Source organism: Megalobrama amblycephala, linkage group LG8, assembly GCF_018812025.1.
Source record: "Megalobrama amblycephala isolate DHTTF-2021 linkage group LG8, ASM1881202v1, whole genome shotgun sequence".
NCBI classification, from domain to species: Eukaryota; Metazoa; Chordata; class Actinopteri; order Cypriniformes; family Xenocyprididae; genus Megalobrama; species Megalobrama amblycephala.
Genome location: NC_063051.1, coordinates 29414547 through 29437399, shown reverse-complemented (window position 1 = coordinate 29437399; position 22853 = coordinate 29414547). Strand labels below are relative to the sequence as shown.

The 22853-nt window shown below is 37.0% G+C and overlaps 1 protein-coding gene across 4 annotated transcripts in view; it reads right to left on the bottom strand.

The window, feature by feature from the left end:
* The window catches only part of LOC125274244 (inactive rhomboid protein 2-like), a 103079-nt gene that overhangs the window by 76078 nt on the left and 4148 nt on the right, over positions 1-22853 (bottom strand). For all 4 annotated transcript variants that reach the window (XR_007186216.1, XR_007186215.1, XM_048200455.1 and 1 more), the window contains exon 3: positions 5145-5284. Coding sequence is in view for 2 of the 4 variants with exons in the window: in XM_048200455.1 (XP_048056412.1) it covers positions 5145-5264 (120 nt within the window). In the remaining 2 variants the exon portion in view is untranslated. The remainder of the gene's footprint in view (positions 1-5144; positions 5285-22853) is intronic.

Below are 22853 nucleotides of genomic sequence, written 5' to 3'. Positions count from 1 at the left end.
GTTTTTGAGAACGTTTAGGCCCTCAAAATTGCGATTCATTTTGGAGAAGAAGAATAATTGGCTGAGCAATTCCAATAGGGTCCTCACACCATCGGTGCTCGGGCCCTAAATATCTAGCTTCCGCCAGACCACCTTCCGTATTTAACTTACGAAGAAAGTGTAAAATTCTTGCAGTTCAAATGATTCAATAATGATTTTAAATCATAGGTTTTAATTAGTCTTGACAAACCATCCAATAAAGTAATTTAAAAAAAAAAAAAAAAAAAACAACAACAACAACAACAAAAACAATAGCAATCCACTGTTTTTTGTTGGACATGGCCCATGGTGAAATGTAATTTTCAGTTTGTGTCAGTACACATCAATAATAAAAATGTTCTTATATGTATAGTTAAATGTATAAGAAATAAACACATTCCTGTTCAGTCAAACAAACTGTCCTGTGACTCCTGTCACTGCCTTAAAATAAACACACAAAACTAAAGTTTGCACTTTAAGAATTATTGTTGTAATTTCATGTTCACTTAAGCTTTATTGAACTATTTATCAAGCTTTAGTTTTGTTACTAAATCACTCATTTGTAAAATCATTTCAGCTATGTGTTATAGTTTTTCTGACAGCTAGATGGTGCATTACTTTCAGAAAGCATTTACAATAGGAACCAGCCAAGACTGAGAATCGGGGTGGCGAAGGGATGCAGAAAACTGTCAAGGTAACTAGGTGAGTTACTGTGGTAACAAGTAACTGTGAATATGCTTCCTCTCGAGCTGATTAGATAAATCAACTGAACGTGCTCCTCCCGAACTTTGTTTATAAAATATAATTTGTTGCTTGAATTCTGCAGTCTCTCGAGATGTAGACATGTAAGTGGCTGACAATTAGCTGAACATATACTGGTTTAATTAATGACAGCCTACATTTTAAAATCTTTATTTGAATATGACAACATTTTTATTTTAAAATTTTTATTTGAATATGGCAACATGATACTTTGTTCTACAATATTTCTATGAATAAATCACTGACAGAGATCCCTCCCCTATCAGCCAATCACTGTTGGCATAGTTAGTAAGCGTGTTAACATAATCCATAGCAATGAGGTCAACCCCGCCCCTTCTCTTAGCTTTATGCCCCCCTGTAGTCAATCATTTTATCCCTTAAAACTCATCTTTGATCACCAAAATGACATTTAAACATTTTTTCCTGTGGAAGAAAATTTCTTCATGCCTTAAAATAGCTTGAATGTAACTCTACGTCCTTGCTTCATTTATTATACGCGGATCTATGAATATGCTAATTACTACACTCACTCGCACAAGTTTAGAGAGCCACTCGGTCAACTTACTGTGGTAAACGCTGCACAATGGCATCACTTTTTACAACGTCGGACACATGACGGTAATTAATACAATTAGCCTTTTGCTAAGGCTGCTCGATTTATCGCGATTAAATCACACACAATCAGTAGTAAATGCTTCTCCATCTGAAACTCAAAATATGCCCTGCCGCAGAAGATAACATGCATCATATCGCTGTAGCTGAATAAACAGAAGATTAAAACACTTTGATTAAACATGACTAACAAACAAGACTGCCTTATTCTGTATAAGAACCCACATCATCTCACAGAAGGATGCTCAACTGTCGTTATGAAGTGAGTTTGAAGTAAAAACATGTTATTAGGGCCCAAGCGAAAATTCGCGCAGGGCCCTTGTCTTTAAGGATTATTATTATTTTTTTTTTTTTTTTTTTTTTTTATTTTTTTTCCGTTTCCGGGGCTTTTTGGGGCCTTAACATGCTCAAAAACTCTTGAAAATTGGCAAATGCCGCGGCCATTAGGACGCCGGAGAGGCTGGTACCCGGGCGTGGCAGGGGGGCTACAGCGCCCCCTTGAAAAAAGTCTAAAATTTGGTCCAAATTAAACACGCTTGCACGTATTAGTTGAAACTCAGTACACATATAGACCTCATCGGGCCGAACAACTTTCGTGCTCTAAGTTAAACACCACGCCAACAGGAAGTCAGCTTTAAGGGTTGTTTGAAAAACGCATGCTCTGGAATTTGATATACTCCTCCTAGACGATTATCCGATCGCCACCAAACTCGTCAGATGAAGTCAAGACACTGATGATTAAAAATTGCAGGGGATTTTTAATATCTCACAGTGCGAGAAAAAGGAAACAGGAAATTTTATAACGTCTGCATACATATATTGATCTTTATGAAACTTCACGATTGTTCGTTAGGAGTCATCACATGGATGGACTATTGTGAGTCAAAGTTATAGCGCCACCAACTGGCACAGGAAGTTCATTTTTGACACCCTCTTATTTTTACCTGATTTGCTAAACTTCATCAGTGTAATGTCAATACACAGCAGATAACCTAAAATTTTTGAATTTGAAATATTGTTGCCATCAACAGCACTAATAATATTTCTTGAGTGTTTTTGAGGCTCACGTTCAAATTGCAAAACTCGCAACACATAATATTGTCAACCAGTGACATGGACAAAGCCATAGAAATGGGCGTGGTGGAGGGGCTCAGTAGCGCCACCTTTTGACAAAAGTGGGGGGGTTATTTTTCCTACAATCACCAAACTCGTACACATTGTTCTCATCAAGCGGACAATTTTCTAATCATTCATTAGCACCAACAGGAAGTCCTATTTTGGTTTGAATGTTAATTTTTTGAAAAAACAGGCTATGAATTTTATACCTTTACAGGGTTTATCCAATTTACACCAAACTTTTTTTAACTTGTTGCTAACACATGAAGTTGTTAATTGCAAACGGATTTTGGATATCAAACGGTTAGGCAACGAATTTATGGCAAAAAAGGGAAACAGTGTTATAACTTCTGCTAATAATGTTTTGTGAAACTTCGGCTTACTTCGTTGTAAAGGCTGTCACATATGTGACTATTGTGATTCAAAGTAATAGCCACCAACTGGAAGCAGAAATTCCTTTTAGCATACATTGAGATCCCCTCTTATTTTTACCTGATTTGCTTCAAAATTCATCAGAATAATGTTAAAACTTGGCACATGAATACTTTGAGCTCTATAGCCACCTTGTAGTGCTAAATGTGGAGCAATTTGACAGCCTTTGATGTTTAACCTTAAATGATTGCCCGCTGTGCAAGTTGCCCTGACCACCGGGTTGCGGGCTGGGCCCGCCATCGCTGCTCGCACAATTTAAATGTTGTCTTTTGTTGGAGAAGATAAATGCTTCTCATATCTAGAAAGATGTTTTTGACGCATATTGCTTTTTCAAATATACATTATAAGTGACTCAAACTCACAGTGCTTTCAGATGGATTAGCATTTGGAGCCATACTTCATTGACAAGCTATGCGTAAAAAAAAAATAATCGCACTAAGAATCACGTTTAAGCAATAATCATGTTTAAGTTCAATGTTATTTTTCGTATTGTGCGGTTAATCATGCAGCCCTACCTTTTGCTTGACTACATTATCAAACAGCTGCTAATAATGTGTTACTAATGTTACTCAAACCATGTTCCGGTCCGCGAGTCAGACAGCTGCCTTCTAACAATCAGCATCCTTAGAAACACTTTGAACAACTCAGAATATCAGTGGACAAAGGCATATAGTTCATCATAACATCGTAATTTACATCATACATCCGCTATATTGCTAAATCTACACAATTTTTTTATATCAACAGAAAAAGACTCCTGCTTCAGAGCGGTTGCAGTTAATTATATGCTAAAGCCCGCCAGCACATCAACGTGAAGGTAGTTTGTGATGTCAGAAACACCAACGATTTCAACTGTGGGTTTGAGACTGTCTTTTTCTCACTGCAGTTTTAAGGAGAAAATACTCAGCAATGGTGTTGAATTATGAATTTAGACATGGGTTGACTTAAAGCATATTAAAAAACATACACATAGACATGTAACAACATTAAAAACTTGATTTTCACCACAGGGGAACTTTAAGACTTCTCTCTATTCCTTAGTAAAAGTTTGTCTCAGCAGCTTTGTGAATAGATTTTAAGAGAAAACTCTTAGCTAAGAACTTTTACTGCTATTTAGGAAAACTCTTAGTGGTAAGATAAAATGTTTTGTGAATACGGCCCCAAAACCTTTATGCCATTTTTTAAAACTCAAGATACAAAACTCACAACCAATGATCTAAATGCACATTTTTCAAAACTCTTCAAAAAAAAAAAAAAAAAAAAACATTTTCCAGTTTCTTGGATACAATACACATAAACCTGTGGATGAAAACCTGGTCAAATCCACAAGACAGTGTTGATGGAAACACAGAAGTGCAGTGAGGAACACTGCAATTGACATTTTACTGTACTGTAGCTTTTCTTTTTTTCCCGCTAAAATTTTCCTGTGATTGAAATAAACCTATATTGTTGTATTGTTTGATTATTTATTCAATAAATTTCAGACTTTGTTCTATTATTCCACTGTGTACTATATTCTCTAGTCCTATCACAGTGATGTATGTACATGTAGAACCATAAGGAAACCTACATTACATATTTTGTACAACAATATTTAATGATTAGCACTAACAAGTACAGTGAAACTATGGGTAGTTCTCGGATGTGAAATGTTGAATTTTCTGCCGAATTTGAACCACTGAATTTGTGGAAGCGAATTTGTAAAGCGAAATAAAATGGACTGAAAATTGCTAGTCAAATTTTATAGGTTGCATTTTTAAACAGAATGAATATTTTGGAAGTGAAATCTGAAAGGTGAATATAAACTATTGAATTTTTAATAATGAAAATGTGTGTGAAATATTTTTAATTGAAATATTCACAGCTTAAATATACGACCTTGTTGAATTTCAGCCCATAAAAATGTAAGCCTTAAAAATACAATGCATCTAAATGCAAGCACAGCTAATGTAATGCATTTTTTTTTTTCCAAATAGTGCAATTCAACAAGCTTTTTATTTCAAAAACATTTGGCATTAATTTACTTCCATAATTATTTGTTTTGTGTAATAATGCTTTAGCAATATTGTATAAAACAATGTTGATCAAGTCTATTCTTCAATAACCTACTAAGCAAAAACTTCCCATAAGCACCATGACATTCTGCGTGAGACATGATGAACAGACATTTTTTTTCCACACAAGCCTTTATTTTAGACTCATACCTTTTTGTCAAACTCAGGTTTGGGAATTGCAATCATCAGACTGGGTGGCTTCTTGCTCTTCAGCCTGCTTTTTGATTGACCACTGTTACTGTCTGAGGCCTCCTCTTCCTCAGATGACATTGTGATTCTGATTTTCAGGTCTATTAAGAAAAAAAATACTCAATTCAACAAAGAACACAGCAACATAATCATTATTAATCAAAAATATTATTGAATTTGACATTTAGATTTTGAAATTGACACCAGAAATCTTATATGCACCACTTGTAATGATATTTCTACATAAACATTAACTCTAATGGGATTACTGAAAAATAAAGGGTAATCATCTTTATTAAGAGCCAATGCACATTAAGAAACTAGGCAGTATACAGAAAAGCATCAAGGCAAATCTGAATGCGACGCTGACGGATGCAACAACAAAGCTGAAGGAGCTGGACATTGAGGTATGCTGTGGAGAGAGGGAGATAATAGAAGAAGAGCTGAAAGAAAGGCCAGGGAGCAAGAGAAGACGAGACACAATACTGTTGATACGTGACATTAAGGCTCTGATTCAAGAAGAAGTGTAAAGTACCTCAAAATAGGACAACAGTAAGTCCAAATTCTTTCCACGACTGAAGTAAACTTGGGATGGTTTGTTCCACTTTTACCAAAAGAATATAGAAATATAAGCGTTGCTTTACCACTATGAGTATCGTTGAATGTTAAGTTGCCATAAGTTCATATAAGTGTTATGTTAAAAAGTTCGTACGGATGCTAGATCTGTATGGTAAATGAGTGAAACACACCTCATTTATGCATGTGCAATATTGTTATAGGGGACTTAATAGCACTGTGTGCAATGTTTTCCCTGGAGAGGACAGGCCACACCTCTCTGCCACAGTACCATTTAAGATTATACTCAGAAAGTGTTCGAAAGGTGTGTCTAATGGGACATATGGAAGTTCAAGTTTAGTTCAGGGTTAATGAGGGAGCCCTTTTTTTTTTTCTTCTTTTTTTGTCCCCCCCCCCCCCCCCCTCTGTCGCTATATACATACAGGATTGATACAAACAAGGAGGACAATATATAATACTATACAGAAGGTATAGCTTTTTTGAATTTCATTAGTTACAATATAAATGGAATTAATAACCCAATAAAAAGGAAAAAGGTTTTTGGACAGTTAAAAAATTGGCAAATCTCGGTAATAATACTCCAGGAAACACACTTATCCAAGATGGAACATCTGAAACTAAAAAGAGAATTGGTAGATCACGTGTATAGTGCATCATTTGGAAATAAGAAAAAAAGAGGAGTGGCTATTCTGTTGTGTAAAGCGGTGTGCTATAATAATGAAAAACATTCCAAGACAAGGAGGGTCTGTATGTTATGGAGGTTGGAACAATTAGAGGCATAAAAATAACAATTGTAAACATTTACACCCCAAATGAAGATTGCCCTCTTTTCTTTACAAAAAAACAGCAGCAAAAAGTGGCAGATAAAAGTGAAGCGATTTTGCTTATTGGAGGGGATTTTAATTGTATACTGAATGCTAAATTAGATAGATCACCTGTAATAGCAAAGCCTCCATCTAAAATGTCCAAGGAAATGTCAAACCTGATGAAAGAAATGGGTTTAGTGGATGTCTGGCGACATGCACACCCTAAGGAAAGAGACTTTACATTCTTGTCTCAAGTGCATGGGAGCTATTCGAGGATAGACTACTTTTGTATATCAAAGGCAGACCTATATAAAGTAAGGGAATGCATAATTGAACCAGTTACCATTTCGGAACATAATCCAGTTATCATGAAAATTAATCTAGGGTTAGACAAAGTTTAGATATTGGAGATTGAACGTTTGGATGCTAACAGTTCCCCAAACTAAACAAGAAATACAAGATGCGTTGAAGGAATATTTTTCTATTAATGATGATGGTAATGTCTCCCCCTCTATACTGTGGGAGGCAGGAAAAGCCACAATAAGGGGTAAGATTATATCTATTGGGTCTAGAATAAAGAAACTCAGAACAACAAAAATATGAAAACGAAATAAAGAGGCTAGAGAGGGAGCACAAAAAATAAAATAAAAAAGAAGATACTCTTAGGGAGTTAAAAGAGGTTAGAAAAAAATTGGATGAAATAAAAAAATACTATGAAATGGGAAATAAAGCTAGCAGACTTATGGCTTTTCAACTCAGGAAAGATCAAGCTAGCTGCATAGTTCCTAAGATTAGACATCCTGTAACAAAAAACGTAGAGACCCATCGCAAAGCAATATCAGAAGCTGTTGCTGAATATCGTCAACAGTTATAAAGAGGTCAAAATCAGGAATTTAAGAAAAAAAAATTATCAAATTTTTGAAACCTCTTAATTTGACAAAATTAACAGACCCTGTAACAGAATATAATTATGCACTACAATCAGGCCACCCACCAAAATCATGTTCAGAAGCCATCATTTCAGTTTTGCATAAAGAAGGTAAAGATCCCATGCAATGTACTAGTTATCGCCCAATTAGTCTTCTTTGTGTGGATTATAAAATATTACCTTCTGTCATGGCTAAACGAATTCAAAAATATTAAAAAAGTTATAAAACCAGATCAAACTGGATTTATTCAAGGCCGTCAAGGAACTAACAATGTGAGAAGGGTTTTAAATTTACAATCAATAGCGATAAAAAAATAAAAGGAATGCAATGCTTCTCAGCCTTGATGCTGAGAAAGCATTCGATAGAGTTGACTGGCTATTTTTAGAACAAACACTGATGGAAATGGGTTTTGGAAAAAAATTAGTAGCTTGGATTAACCTACTATATAAAGAATCAAAATCGAGAATAAGCGTGAATGTCCAGTGTTCCACATTTTTTTGGGGTAGAAAGAGGTGTGAGACAGGGTGACTCATTGTCTCCCATCCTTTTCAGAATCAGAATCAGAAAGAGCTTTATTGCCAGGTATGTTGTTTACACATACTAGGAATTTGTTTTAGTGACAGAAGCTCCACAGTGCAACAGAGTGACAGCGACAAGACAAGACACATAATAAAAAGAATAAAATAATAATATACAAATTTACAAGATAGACAAAGTGCAAAAAAAGCAAAAAACAATATATATTATAAACAATTGTATGTACAGTTATGTGTGCAAATTGAGATATAAATAAGTGTTTTAAGTAAATAATGTGTAATAGTGTTGTACTTTCTGTACAGACTAATTGACAACTTTCATGACGTGCAACTTTTTTTTGGCTCGATTGCTCCTGTCTGCCTCTGCCTCGCTGCTGGTGTTTGCGTCTCCGTATAGCTTTGTTTTCTCTTACTTTTATTGAATCTCTTACTTTTATTCATTGTTGCTTATATTATTATTATTGCCTACCACATTAATCTGACGTCGCTAGCCTGTAATCTTTGAATCTAAATCGCTGTTACAACGCGTTTGCATCTCACTTGTTAACTTGTTATCAGTCTCGCGCGCTCCTTTTCAACACGTTCATCAAACAGCTGTGGTAATTTGGATCAGTCTACAGTGGTAACTCGGATCAGTCTAGTCATGTCATCCTTTCCCACTGTTATCTCGTGTTCAGTTTGTCACATGTTCAGTGTAGCTCTCTCTGTCAGCGACGAGGGATTTACATGTCATAAATGTAGGGAAATAGTCAGGCTGACAGAGAGAATCTCAGAATTAGAGACACGCATCCAAACTTTAATCGAGGATAGTAACAATGCAAGGGCTTCAGATACTGTTTTGGATGCGACTAGCTTAGTGAACTCTGTACATTGTTCGGTTCCGGCTGTAGAGCCCGCGCAGCAGGGCACTTGGGTAACGGTGAAGCGGCCTAGCCGCGGAAAACACCACTCTTCCGTTCCATTAAGAACATCAAACAGGTTCTCCCCACTCAGTAACGCACCCACTGAGAATCCTGTTGAACGTGCCCTAGTTATTGGCGATTCTATTACACGGAATGTGAAAATAGAGACACCAGCCACCATAGTCACATGTTTGCCGGGAGCCAGAGCACCTGACATCAAAGCAAATTTAAAAGTGCTGGCTAATGCTAATCGTAAATACTCTAAAATTATTATTCACGTCGGCACAAATGATGTTCGACTTCGCCAATCGGAGATCACTAAAATTAACATTAAAGAGGTGTGTGAACTCGCAAGTACAATGTCAGAAGAAGTAATTTGTTCTGGCCCTCTTACTGTTCGTAGGAGTGATGAGATAGTTAGCAGATTATCATCACTCAATGGCTGGCTGTCTAAGTGGTGTCCGCAGAATAATATAGGTTTCATAGACAATTGGAAAAGCTTTTGGGGCAGACCTGACCTTTTGAAAAGAGATGGTATTCATCCATCTTGGGATGGTGCTGCTCTTCTCTCTAGTAATATGGCACATAGTCTCAGAACTAAAACATGACAAACTGGGGCCCAGGACAGGAAGCAGACAAACTGGCTAAACCGACCGTCTGCTAGCTGCCTCACGTTACAGAAGTCAGATAATTCCCAACACATAGAAACTCTTGCACCTAGATATTATCAAATAGAGACTGTGTCTGTACCCCGAATTAATAAAAACAAAAAACTTCCAAACCCATTTAATGGTAAAAATTTAATTGATGTTCAACAAATAAAAAATAGAGATAATAATGATAAACAAATGATAAAGCTTGGGTTGTTAAATATTAGATCACTTTCTTCAAAAGCACTTATTGTAAACGATATTATCACAGACAATAATCTAGATGTGCTGTGTTTGACAGAAACCTGGCTAAAACCGGACGATTACACTACTTTAAATGAGTCTAGTTCTCAAGGTTATGATTATCGACACAATCCTCGACAGAAAGGAAAAGGGGGAGGTGTTGCTGTAATTTATAGTAATATTTACAGTATCAGCCAGAAGTCTTTCAAATATAATTCCTTCGAAGTGATGGTGCTTTACGTAACATTATGTAAGTTGACATTTGTGTTGGCCAGGGACGTGCACAGGGGGGTTGCTCAGGTTGCCCGGGCAACTGCCCATATGCCCTTCTCAACTCACGTTGCCCTTCCGAGGTGGAAAAAAATAAATTAAAAAATCGTACAATGGATGCAGAATTTCACGCAGGCCTAGATATAAAAAAAAAAAAAAAAAAAAAAAAAAAATCACAAAGCCTCATTCACTTCCATTCGGGCACCCGTCCGAAAGTGAAAGTCAGTAGGGGAAGGGCAAACTCTGTTTACATGGCTGCAGCGCTGCACGCAACCGGCACCTGAGCTGAGCCTGCATGAGCGGCACTAGAAGGAGATTGTCGCGGTTGTCGGGTGAGACGACTTTACGTTGTCGGAAAGGTGAGTAAGGTTATAATCGTTAACGGAAACGAACGAAAAAACAAAAACTAGGTGGGAAAAACATCGTCGTTAACCGAAATAAAAATAAAAACGAGGCATTACAAAAAAACGATAACTAACCAAAACTGTAATATGTGTCTTTCATAGAGCAAACGTTCAGCTGCATTTCATTTCCTTGCGTCTCTCACTCACGCGTCTCTCCCCTCCGTGCACACGGCGCCTCCATGAGAACGAGTTTTGGAAGCAAGCTTGCGAAAGGTTGGTATCTCGTGAAAACCTTTACACAATCACACATTAAAAATTGGTATAAAAATATTTTTAATTCTGAATATAATTTTGTCAGTGTGTTAATGTCGACCCGAGAAGCGATTGCTACTTTAGAAAGTTAGACGCAAATTTGAGGTAAAATGCACTTGGGTTGTTGATGTCAAAACACTATTTAAGCTGTGATTCAAGTAAGGAATAATTGACGACGGGCCGTTGAATTATTAGAAAAATAATGCACACCTGAGGTGGTGATTCGGTCACGACTTGGTCAATTATTCTGTGAAGATTTCCAGTCAGGATTTAGACCGTACCATAGTACTGAGACTGCTCTCATTAGAGTTACTAATGATTTGCTCTTATCATCAGATCGTGGTTGTATCTCTCTATTAGTGTTACTGGATCTTAGTGCTGCATTTGACACTATTGATCACAATATTCTTCTAAACAGACTCGAAAATTATGTTGGCATTAGTGGAATTGCATTGGCATGGTTCAAATCATACTTATCTGACCGTTATCAGTTTGTAGTAGTAAACGATGAGATGTCATATCAATCACAAGTTAAATATGGAGTACCGCAAGGCTCAGTACTAGGACCGTTGCTTTTTACTCTGTACATGCTACCCTTGGGAGATATCATTAGGAAGCATGGCATTAGTTTTCATTGTTACGCTGATGATACTCAGCTCTATATTTCTTCGCGCCCTGACGAAAATCACCAATTCGCTAAATTAACAGAATGTATAGCTGATATAAAAAACTGGATGACCAGTAATTTCCTACTACTAAATTCAGGAAAAACAGAGATTCTAATTTTTGGACCGAAAACTTCTTCACGCAATAATTTAGAATACTGTCTAACACTTGATGGCTGCTCTGTTAAGTCTTCGTCGTCAGCTAGGAACCTGGGTGTGCTCTTTGATACCAATCTTTCATTTGAAGGCCATGTTACTAGCATCTGTAAAACTGCATTCTTCCATCTGAAAAATATATCTAAACTACGACATATGCTCTCAAAGAAAAATGCAGAACAGTTAGTTCATGCGTTTATGACCTCAAGGCTAGACTACTGTAACACTCTACTGGGTGGTTGTTCTGCTTGCTTGATAAATAAACTACAGCTCGTACAAAATGCAGCAGCTAGAGTTCTTACTAGAACTAGGAAGTATGACCATATTAGCCCAGTTCTGTCATCACTGCATTGGCTTCCTGTTAAACATCGTATAGATTTTAAAATCTTGCTAATTACTTACAAAGCACTAAATGGTTTAGCTCCCCAGTACCTAAGTGAGCTCTTAATACATTATAGTCCTTCACGTTTATTGCGATCTCAGAATTCAGGCCAGCTGATGATACCTAGAATATCAAAATCAACTGTAGGCGGTAGATCCTTCTCCTATTTGGCAACTCTGGAACAATCATCCTAGCATTGTTCAGGAAGCAGACACACTCTGTCAGTTTAAATCTAGACTAAAAACACATCTCTTTAACCTGGCATACACATAACACATTATCAATTAATATTTTCAAATCTGTTAAAGGATTATTAGGCTGCATAAATTAGGTCAGCCAGAACCGGGAACACTTCCTATAACACCAGATGTACTCGTTACATCAGAAGAAGAATGGCATCTACGCTAATATTAGTCTTTCTGTTTATCCCGAGGTTTACCGTAGTCAACCGGATCTGGGTCGTGTAGCGTATGCATACGTATCAGGATAATCAATAAACTTTGGAATGTTCAGAACGCTTTTAGCATGCTGGACTGGGTTGTAAAACCATCCCGGCTCTGAACAGATCTGCCAAAGATGAGCCCACTTGACACTTTTGTGGACCTGCGAGGGTAAACAGAAAGTGCAACTTCCTCACTTTGGTGACTTCAAAAGGAGCACCCCCCCCAGAGACTGACCAGATCCACATTCCAACACCCCACACACACAGGGACACACAAAAACACACACACAGACACATACAGAAACACACAATCATACATTTTTAACTGTATATGTGAACTACCACTATGCTGGAATATATATATGATATATTTTAGAGCCTATGCATGTTTCCTAGTGTTTAAATGAGTGTATTTGTGCTAGTGTGCATTTTAATAGGGGAATCCTGTCTGTAAACCATAACTTCTTGTCTATGCCTTTCTGATCTGTCGAGTTTGATCTCTCCGTAAAGCTCCGGACTCGAGCTATTCACTGAGGTGGGTCACATGGCTGACATATGCATTTTTCTATGTGTTTAATGATACTGTGAAGAAAGCACTCGATCTCGAAATCCGGGCTGATAGCCATTAAGTATGCAAATTCATCTAGGAGACCAAACCAAGGAACTTTGCCCGCCAAATAGTGCTGCGCCTCTATTGGCCGCTACAATTCAGGAGGTGTGTCAGCTTGGGTTTCCATAAAAACAATGACACACACCTTCTCCTTTGTTCTCCCGATCGTCTCGTGCACGTCTCTCCGGACGCCTCAGGTGACCGCGCTTCCCAACCACGCGCGCAGCTCGGGAGGACCACTTCCTTAGACTCTCTCTCTCTTCTTTCTCTTCGGCTAAGTTACTCTTCAGTTTAAACCTCTTTTGAAAACCCCGCCGGAGAAACCCTCTCTGAAAGGACCAACCCAGCCAGGCGCATTGAAACTGCTACACACGGACTTGAACCAATAAGCAAGTATTATCATTTATCTGAATTTGTCTAAACTGATTTCTGTGCTGGCTCTCTCCCAAAAAGGTTTAACTGTGTAATTTGCCATCCTTTGATCATCTTTCTTTCCATGTCTTTTCTTCATTTTCACTCTTGTGTATATATATGTGTATACTTCTGTATATATTTTAGACGTATAATCTCTGTAGTCGTAGCTGCATATATTAAACACTTAATTCATGCTCGATTGTTCTGTTGTTCTTTCAACTGAAGACCAAGTCACTTTAACGTTTTTCGATCGCTTTATGCTAACAGCAAGTTATTTTCATGGCCAGAGAATAACTCCGTTTATAATATTCTGTGAGGGACTTAGTTTGCTGGACAAACGAACAGTTTCTCTAAATAATTATTAAACCAGAACTAATCATATATGTAATTGATTATAATTCGTTGTAATTGATTCACAATATATGTTTAATTCCCCGTTGGGTCGATATATGAATCATAATTTATTCATAACCTTGTGAATTATTATATTCATATTTCATCCATAAATTGATTAATAACCGCTACATTCGTTACAGTCGTATCCAGCTGAGACCAAGGACCAAAGCTGAGCTGAGACCAAAGACCATCCATTGTGAAGGCCTCATCGACACGACAGCCAGTAGCACAGTTCCTCAACAGACCGTCCGTACCGGCGTGATGAATACGATCCTCAACTGGATGGAACTGAAATAAATACTTTGATTGTTGCGATCCTATCAGACTTATGATAGCAACCTGATTGTAACAAAGCACTGTTCGCCAGAGGAGAACTGACCCCCGACTAAGCCTGGTTTCTCCCAAGGTTTTTTTTTTCTCCATTTTAACACCTATTTGCCACTTGTTTGCCACCTGATGTCACCTGATGGAGTTTGGGTTCCTTGCCGCTGTCGCCTTTGGCTTTGCTTAGTTGGACACTTGACATTTGATATTCAATAGTATTCTTGACATTTATTCAACAGTGCTTCTGATCTGCCTGCATTGACACTATTATTTAAGAGCTGCTGTGCAGCCAAATTATATACCAGTTATCAATGTAAAGCTGCTTTGACACAATCTGCATTGTAAAAAGCGCTATATAAATAAAGGTGACTTGACTTGACTAGTGTTGTGTGTTCCGTGTTTGTCAAGTGTTCATGAGATGGATTGCTTGAGGGAAGAAACTGTTCCTGTGTCTGGTCGTTCTGGTGCTCAGGGCTCTGTAGCGTCGACCGGATGGCAACAGTTCAAAGAGGGAGTGTGCTGGATGTGAGGGGTCCAGAGTGATCTTCTTTGCCCTTTTTCTCACTCTGGATAAGTACAGTTCTTGGAGAGTGGGGAGGGTTGTGCCAATGATTCGCTCAGCAGACCGGACTACCCTCTGTAGTCTTCTGAGGTCAGATTTGGTAGCTGAGCTGAACCAGACGGTAATTGAAGTGCAGAGGATGGATTCGATGATGGCAGAGTAGAACTGTTTCAGCATATTGACTGCAACATCCACAGACCTGTTTGCTCGATTAGCAAACTGCAGGGGGTCCAGTAAGGGTCCAGTGATTTCCTTCAGATAAGCCAGAACCAGTCTTTCAAATGACTTCATGCCACAGACGTTAGAGCCACAGGTCTGTAGTCATTTAGTCCAGTAATTTTGGGTTTCTTTGGGACGGGGATGATGGTGGAGCGTTTGAAGCATGAGGGGACTTCGCACAGCTCCAGTGATCTGTTGAAGATCTGTGTGAAGATGGGGGCCAGCTGGTCAGCGCAGGTTTTCAGACAGGCTGGTGAAACGCTGTCTGGGCCTGGTGCCTTTCTTCTCTTGTTCTTTCTGAAGACCTGGCACACGTCATCTTCACTGAACTGAATTGCAGGTGTGGGGGAGAGGGGGGTTGTTGGAGGTGTTAATGGTGTTTTTTCAAACCTGCAATAAATCTCATTCAGAGTCGTTGATTCTCCACAGAGCTGGGGGATGGTGTCTTGTAGTTGGTGATGTCTTTCAGACCTTTCCACACTGAAGATGTGTCATTAGAAGAGAACTGATTCCGAAGTTTATCAGAATAATTCCTCTTCGCCACTCTGATCTCCTTTTCCAGTGTGTATTTGGCCTGTTTGTACAAGACTCTGTCCCCTTTTCTGCGAGCATCTTCTTTGGCCTGACGGAGCTGGCTGAGTTTTGCAGTGAACCAGGGTTTGTCGTTGTTGTAAGATAAATGAGTCTTTGTAGGAATGCACAGATCCTCACGGAAACTGATATATGATGTAACAGTCTCTGTGAGCTCGTCCAGATCGCTGGCAGCAGCTTCAAAAACACTCCAATCAGTCCATTCAAAACAGGCTTGTAAAGCCCGCTCTGTTTCGGTGGTCCATCGCATTGAGCATTGAACCACTAGCAGAAGCTATACGTCAGAATGCAAGAACTCAAGGAATAAAGGATGAAGGAGAGTTAGTTCATAGAATATCACTGTTTGCAGACAATATATTGCTCTTTATAGAAAATCCATCTCATACCATCCCAATGTTTGCATGAATATGGACTAGTCTCAGGATATAAAATTAATGAAAATAAATCTGAAGCAATGATGATTTCTGGTGTTTGGCCATCCCAGTTAAATGAACGGGTCTCATTTCATTGGTCTAAGCAAGGATTTAGATATTTAAGAATTATTCTTACGCCAAATTCCAGCCAGCTTTTTGAGGCAAAGTACAAAAAAAAACTAATAAAATAAATACAAAATGATATAGTAAGATGGGAGATCCTCTCTCTCTCATTACTGGACAGAACTGAGGTGATAAGAATGAAACTATTACCCAGATTCTTTTCTTGTTCCAATCCCTTCCGGTAAATGTACCCATTTTGGTTTTTAATATGTTAGATAAATGAATTAGTAATTTTTTATGGCAGAAAAATAAACCTAGGATAAAATTTAAAACTCTACTTTTATTAAAGGAGAAAGGAGGTCTAGGTTTACAGAATCTAAAATATTACTACTGGGCAGCCCAGTTAACTGCAGTAGTGGCCTGGATTAAAAATGACAAAGAATCAGGATGGTTGAAATAGAACAAAGTTCAGTCAAAGGGACACCCTTGTCCACTCTACCTTTTATGAACATAAAAACAGGCCCTAAAATTAAAACTAATAATGAATGGATAAAACATACTCTAAAAATCTGGACAAAAATTTAAAAATTGTTTGGAGGTCCAGAATCTATTTCTAGTTCTATGCCTATAGAAGGTCATATTGAATTTCTTCCTTCTGTATGGGATAGTGGATTTAGAACATAGGCAGATAAAGGTCTTAGAACAATAAACCAATTATTCAGTGGAAATTAACTTAAATCTTTTTCACAACTTCAAGAAAAATTTAGTATAGATTTAGTAAAAATATATGTATAGGTATTTCCAGATAAGACATTATATCACAAGTCATAAAGAAAAAGACCTGGTCATGAAAGAACTAAACAAAATAGAAGAATACTTTATTAATATTGCAGAAAAACATTTTCCAACTAAAAGACATGTTTCTCATTTATATAAAAGGCTAATAACTAATATTGTACAAAACACAGGAGATATTAAAGAAAAATGGGAATTGGAACTAAATACCATAATTAAAGATGATATCTGGGAAGAATTATGTAAGGGATGCCATAAAGGTATTAATAGTCAATTATGGAAAGAATTTGACTGGAAAGTAAAAATTAGATATTTCAATATGCCTCAAGTGATCTCTGCATATGTGAAAGAACCATCTGTGACACTGTGTTGGTAAAATAGGAGATCATACGCACATTTTTTGGGATTGCCAAATTCAAGATTTTTGGAAAAGTGTTAAAAAAGAAATAAACAAGATACTAGAGGTAGAGATACCTCTAGATCCAGTGGTGTGTTTGTTGGGAGCATTGTCCAAAAAAATGTATAATGAGGAAAAGAGATACGTACTGCGAATATTGTTATTGATAGTGAAAAAAATGATTACAGTGCATTGGAAGGAAAAAGAACCTCCAATTTTGCTTCAATGGACTCAGAGACTGAAACTATATAATGGAAAAAATGACTACATGCCTACAAATGAAGATGGATATATTTTTGCAAAGATGGACAAGTATTACACTGTATTTAGATATGTAACTAAGACAGGTCATAAAGACTAGTATTGCAAGTTAACGTAACATAAATGTAACCTGCCCCTATTACCTTATGTACAAAAGTTTCCTCCACAAAGAAAATGCATTGATGACAGTATTTTTATTTAATTAACCATTTTTATTTATTATTATTATTATTATTATTATTATTATCATCATTATTATTATTATTATTATTATTTATTTTTTTCACGCAATCTTTTCTTTCCCTCAGTTGTAAGAGGTTTGAATGCTGGGATGAGGCATGTTCTGTAAAAAGATAAATCTGAATTACAATAAAAAGAAAGTTTCAAAAAAAAAATATTGATTCTTAATAGAGTACCTCAAGGATGACGTGTTTTTGTAGGCAAAACCAGGAAGTTTTCGCTAAATCGCCTGAAATAAGGTCTGGAGTTAACAAAGCCTCTAAATATTTTCACGTTTTGATCTATGACATAAAACACACCAGTTACAACCCGCTTGTGATTTTTTAAAACTTTTATTGTGTCTTAAAAAAGGCAGTTGCTAACAAATTGCTAAAAGGGACTACTTCCTTTGGTGAGGACTTTAGACGTCATCATGACAAACAGGACATTTGGACAGCATTTCTCATGAAGAAGTGGATAAGTATTCGCGCACAGCGCAGATCATAATCAACGAGCATGTTTTTAAATGAAGTTGTTTTTTAAATCAAGTTTGAGGAAGCTTGGTGGTGGTGACGTTGATCCGCAACCATGGTGTGCTGTAGTTCGATTATAGCCTACTGTTAGCTTTTTATATCTGACGACTATTTAGGCTTCAAAATGTATAAATGTTGTGTTACAGTTTTTTACAGACGCTAGGACACATTTCTCAATACTTAGGTCACTTTTGCAAAACTCTTCACACAGTGAGCACAACAGAAGTCTATGTGGACTAAACTGAGGATCAATTATCATTGCTTTGGTACAAAATGCATTCAATGACTACATCTCTCAAATTTCATGAATTCTTTTCTCACTCAGACACAACAACTGCCAAAACTCTTTGTACGTACATGCCAATTTGCACATGCTTACATACTGTTTTCAAAACTGTTAAACTTATGTTCAAAACAATAACATAATACAAAACTGAATAAGACAGTAATTTGCTACATTCCTACAGTAATATTTTAATGAAATATATTTTAAATCTTAAAATTAAATGCTATAAAAACAATTGAATTGTATCTGTATCAGTGGATGGTGTGTATACAAATTCTTGTATTTTGGAATTACTCAGTGCAAAAAAATAAAAATAAATAAACGACTTAAAATCTCGACGAATTCTGCATCATGTCTGATTTATTCCAGTAACATATATTGCAGTGAATTATAAACAGAAATGTGTCCTTGTTTTACACAAAACATTGTATAATGCTACATGTTGTTAGTGTTTTTTAGGTCACTGTTTTGTGGGTGACAAAGTGTGTTTGTCGGCTGTCAAACTTTGCTAGTGTTCTGGAAGAATGAGTTGATTTGAGACCTGAATAAAGTGTTTTGGTAGTTGTAGTGCATTTTGAATGTGAAATGAACTGCTTTGCCAAGCTGAAAGTTGGTTAGGAGAACTGTGTGAAGAGTTTTGCAAAAGTGACCTAAGTATTGAGAAATGTGTCCTAGCGTCTGTAAAAAACTGTAACTTGTAAAGATTATCTTGATAGACAAAACGTGTGTCATAACCCTTTGTTAAACACAGAGCTTATTTTTTGTGATTTTCCAAAAGTCTATGGGAAAAATGCATAGGCTTTCGATCGAGGGAACCCGTGCGCCACTAACTTCCAGGTTGGCCTACAAAAACACATCATCCCTGAGGTACTGTATAATACACTTAACCATTTTCAAACAAGATACATTTCTAGATTAAACATTATTTATTCTTTAGACATTCCTCTTTAAATGCAATAAGTATCATCCGTGTGCAGATTGAACCACATTTGGTTTTTGATCACTGAAAATTGGTAAAATTGAACAATTTGAACATGGAGCTGCATTGTGATCCCCATATCTATGGGACTAAACTATACAGGGCCTTGAAAATTAAGGTTTCAAAAGGAAAGTTTATTAAGAATGAGAATCTAGAAGGATATTAAGTTATCTTGAATTTTAAATTTACAGGCATGCAAACTTTGGAAAATGAATACTTATGGCACCCAGACAGGTATCTTCTATGCCAGTGGTTCTCAACTCCAGTCCTCGGGACCCACTGCTCTGCACATTTTGTATGTCTCTCTTATATGACACACTCAGTTCAGTTCATGCAGACTCTCCTAATGAGCTGATGATCTAAATCAGGTGTGTTAAATAAGGGATACATACAAAATGTGCAGAGCAGTGGGTCCCGAGGACTGGAGTTGAGAAACACTGTTCTATGCAATGGAGTTGACAGAAAAACACGAGATACATTTCTAGTTTTAACATTATTTGTTCTTTAGATATTCCTCTGTAAAAGAAAAAAGTACCAGCTATATGCTAAGTGACCCACATTTGGTTTTTGACCACTAGTTAAGAACCAGAATCTAAAAGGATATTACGATATCTTTAATATCTTCTTGAGTTAAGGCAGAAACACACCAAGCCGATGCCAACGAACTAGTGGTGACAAAACCAAACCGACGCTCGACAGCCGACGGCCAAGTAGCACGTCCGTTCTGCGTCTGCGTAAGATGAAATGCCTTTCCGTACCAGAAGGTGGCAGTAACTGAACAGCCAATAAGAATGACCAGATGGCCCAAGGGACTGACAAGCTCCGACGCCGATTCAACATGTTGAATTGGCAGAAAAAAAGCAGACAAGGACCAACTTCAGCCGACAGTGCGGAACACACTGAGAAAACTGACGAAAAACTGCCCGACGGCCGACTATCGGCTTGGTGTGTTCCTGCCTTTACAGACATGCAAACATGCATTTTTGAATGATCACTAGCATATAATGAAAGAAAGACTGCTAAAGTCAACAGATTTTACTAATAGACCTACTATAATAATGATGCTGTCATCTTTCTAAAGTCATTTTTACACCTCTGTAAAGCAGCTCCAGATCTCAGGTGAAAATTGTCATTTTGACCCCCCTCTACAAAATAGTGGATTACTCAGTAAATATACATCTGTGACATTTAATATTTTGGCTTTCATCATTATTTATGTTTGTCTTTCTATAGAAAAAATATTAACAAAATCAAACATTTGAGCCGGGAACAGTAAAGGAGAATGTGGACAGCCCCGCCAAGTTCCATGTGGGCAAAACTGTGAATATTCATTGGCTATGTTCACACCGTCAGTTTTTGTGAGTCTTGACATTCACACAGAAACTTACAGTAGCATCTCGAATACTGCCTGTATGAATGTGCAATGTGAGTCAAGCCCGTATTGTCTTATCAGTAACCGTAGCTAGCAACAGTGACTAAAATAATATCAAAGATGTCAATGTCCATAAAACTGAAGTCTTATCACTTTTGACAAGACAAGAGTCCAATCAAGCCATGAGTTCATTGGTCAAATCTTCATTTGCATGTTAAACAGTCAGTCTATGCCATGCATTAATTTAAATGTTGACAGCTATTATGGGAGTGGCTTGATGCAGTGCAGGAGATGCAGATAACTTGCAGATAACTTAAAAAAATGCTGTCTGATGTGCTGTCAAACTTTAATTAATGCTGTCACGTAACAAATTTATTTCTCACAGGTAAAATTAAATGAATTGCTAATTTTCAATTACAACTTTGAAATAACAATGTAAAGCCTGTACAAATAGCCTACTAGAAATTGTGAAATAACGGAATTAATTGGCAATCATGTAACAAACAGTACACATTTCAATTATCCATTATTACTTATGTCATTTTGGTTGTTTCCATTTATAAGTCCAGATATTTCAATCAAATATGCAAATTAGTTTGAAGAAACAAATTAGCCTGAGATCATTTATCATGATTAGAAGATCTGGCATCTGTCAAATCATCTCGGATGTCCAATGTCTCGGATTAGTCCATTTTCAAATAAAAATTTCCTGATAATTTATTAAATTGTCATATACAATATGCTAATGCAAGCATATAACAGTTATTTCAAACTTTGACCTGTGGAGGGCAGTAATACTCTTAGCAGCGTCTACACTGCCAGAATTCTAATAGAGAAGAAGAAGAAGAGAGCTAGTTCAAGATGAGCGTCTATGGTTAAAATGTATATATTTTTAAAACATTTTTTAGAAAATGACCGATCGTTTCACTAGATAAGACCCTTATTCCTCGTCTGGTATCGTTTAAAACCCTTTGGAGCCGAGCTGCACTGAAACTGTCATTTTAACCTTCAACCATTCGGGGTCAAATGAAGTCCACTATAAGGAGAATAATCCTGGAATGTTTTCATCAAAAACGTTAATTTCTTTTCGACTGAAGAAAGAAGGACATGGCCATCTTGGATGACATTTCATAAAGCATGTCATTCCTCATTTTTTTTTTTTAACTGATGAAATAGTCACCCACTCTGAGACAAGATAGCAGTGTCCAATTCGTGAACGAGCTGATTCTTTTGAATTAACCAGTTTAATCGATTTGCAAGCTGCACCGAACAATTCATTAGTGAATTGGACCGATCCAATTGCATTTATTCTTGAGTCAACAACTCACTGAACTATATGGTCTATTTTGTTATTTTCTACTTGTTAGCGCACTTGATTTATCAGTACTTATCAGTACTAGTTATCAGTGTATGATGAGTTTTGGTAATATAATAAAATAGCGTTGACTGATAACATGGTAAAACCATATCAACTTGCTGGCATCTCAAGCTTTTGGTATACACTATCTTTGAACAAAGTAATATTGCAGCGACCAAAGGCTCATTATGTTTGACAATTTTAAACAAACCACCGTTGACAGAAGCGTTGTGTTTTATTTATACTTGGAAGGCTACTTCGCAGAGCACTCACTTGCAGTGTTATATCGACTTATTATAAGCATTTTTGGTAGTTTTTTGAGCTTGCCTCATAAAGCAACACAGTTTATGGAGTTAATAAAAGGCCAATTGTGGGTCATGATATTTTGGCCTTATTTTCACTATAAAGCATTTGGACCTATTTAGGTTTATTATGGGTGTGTTCTTGTTTGCATTTTTTTTCTAGCAAGATTTGGCAAAATGAATGAGTCAAGGCTCGTACTTCCTTCCTTGTGATTTTCATGCACAGCGCATACAGAAGAGAGAGAGTTTAAATATGTCATTAACAACTAGCTGTTCATTTCGGTTCTGTATACACTGCATATAATTTTGTATACTACAAATACTACATGTCACTACTAAACCAGCTACTGAGAAAACAAGCAGA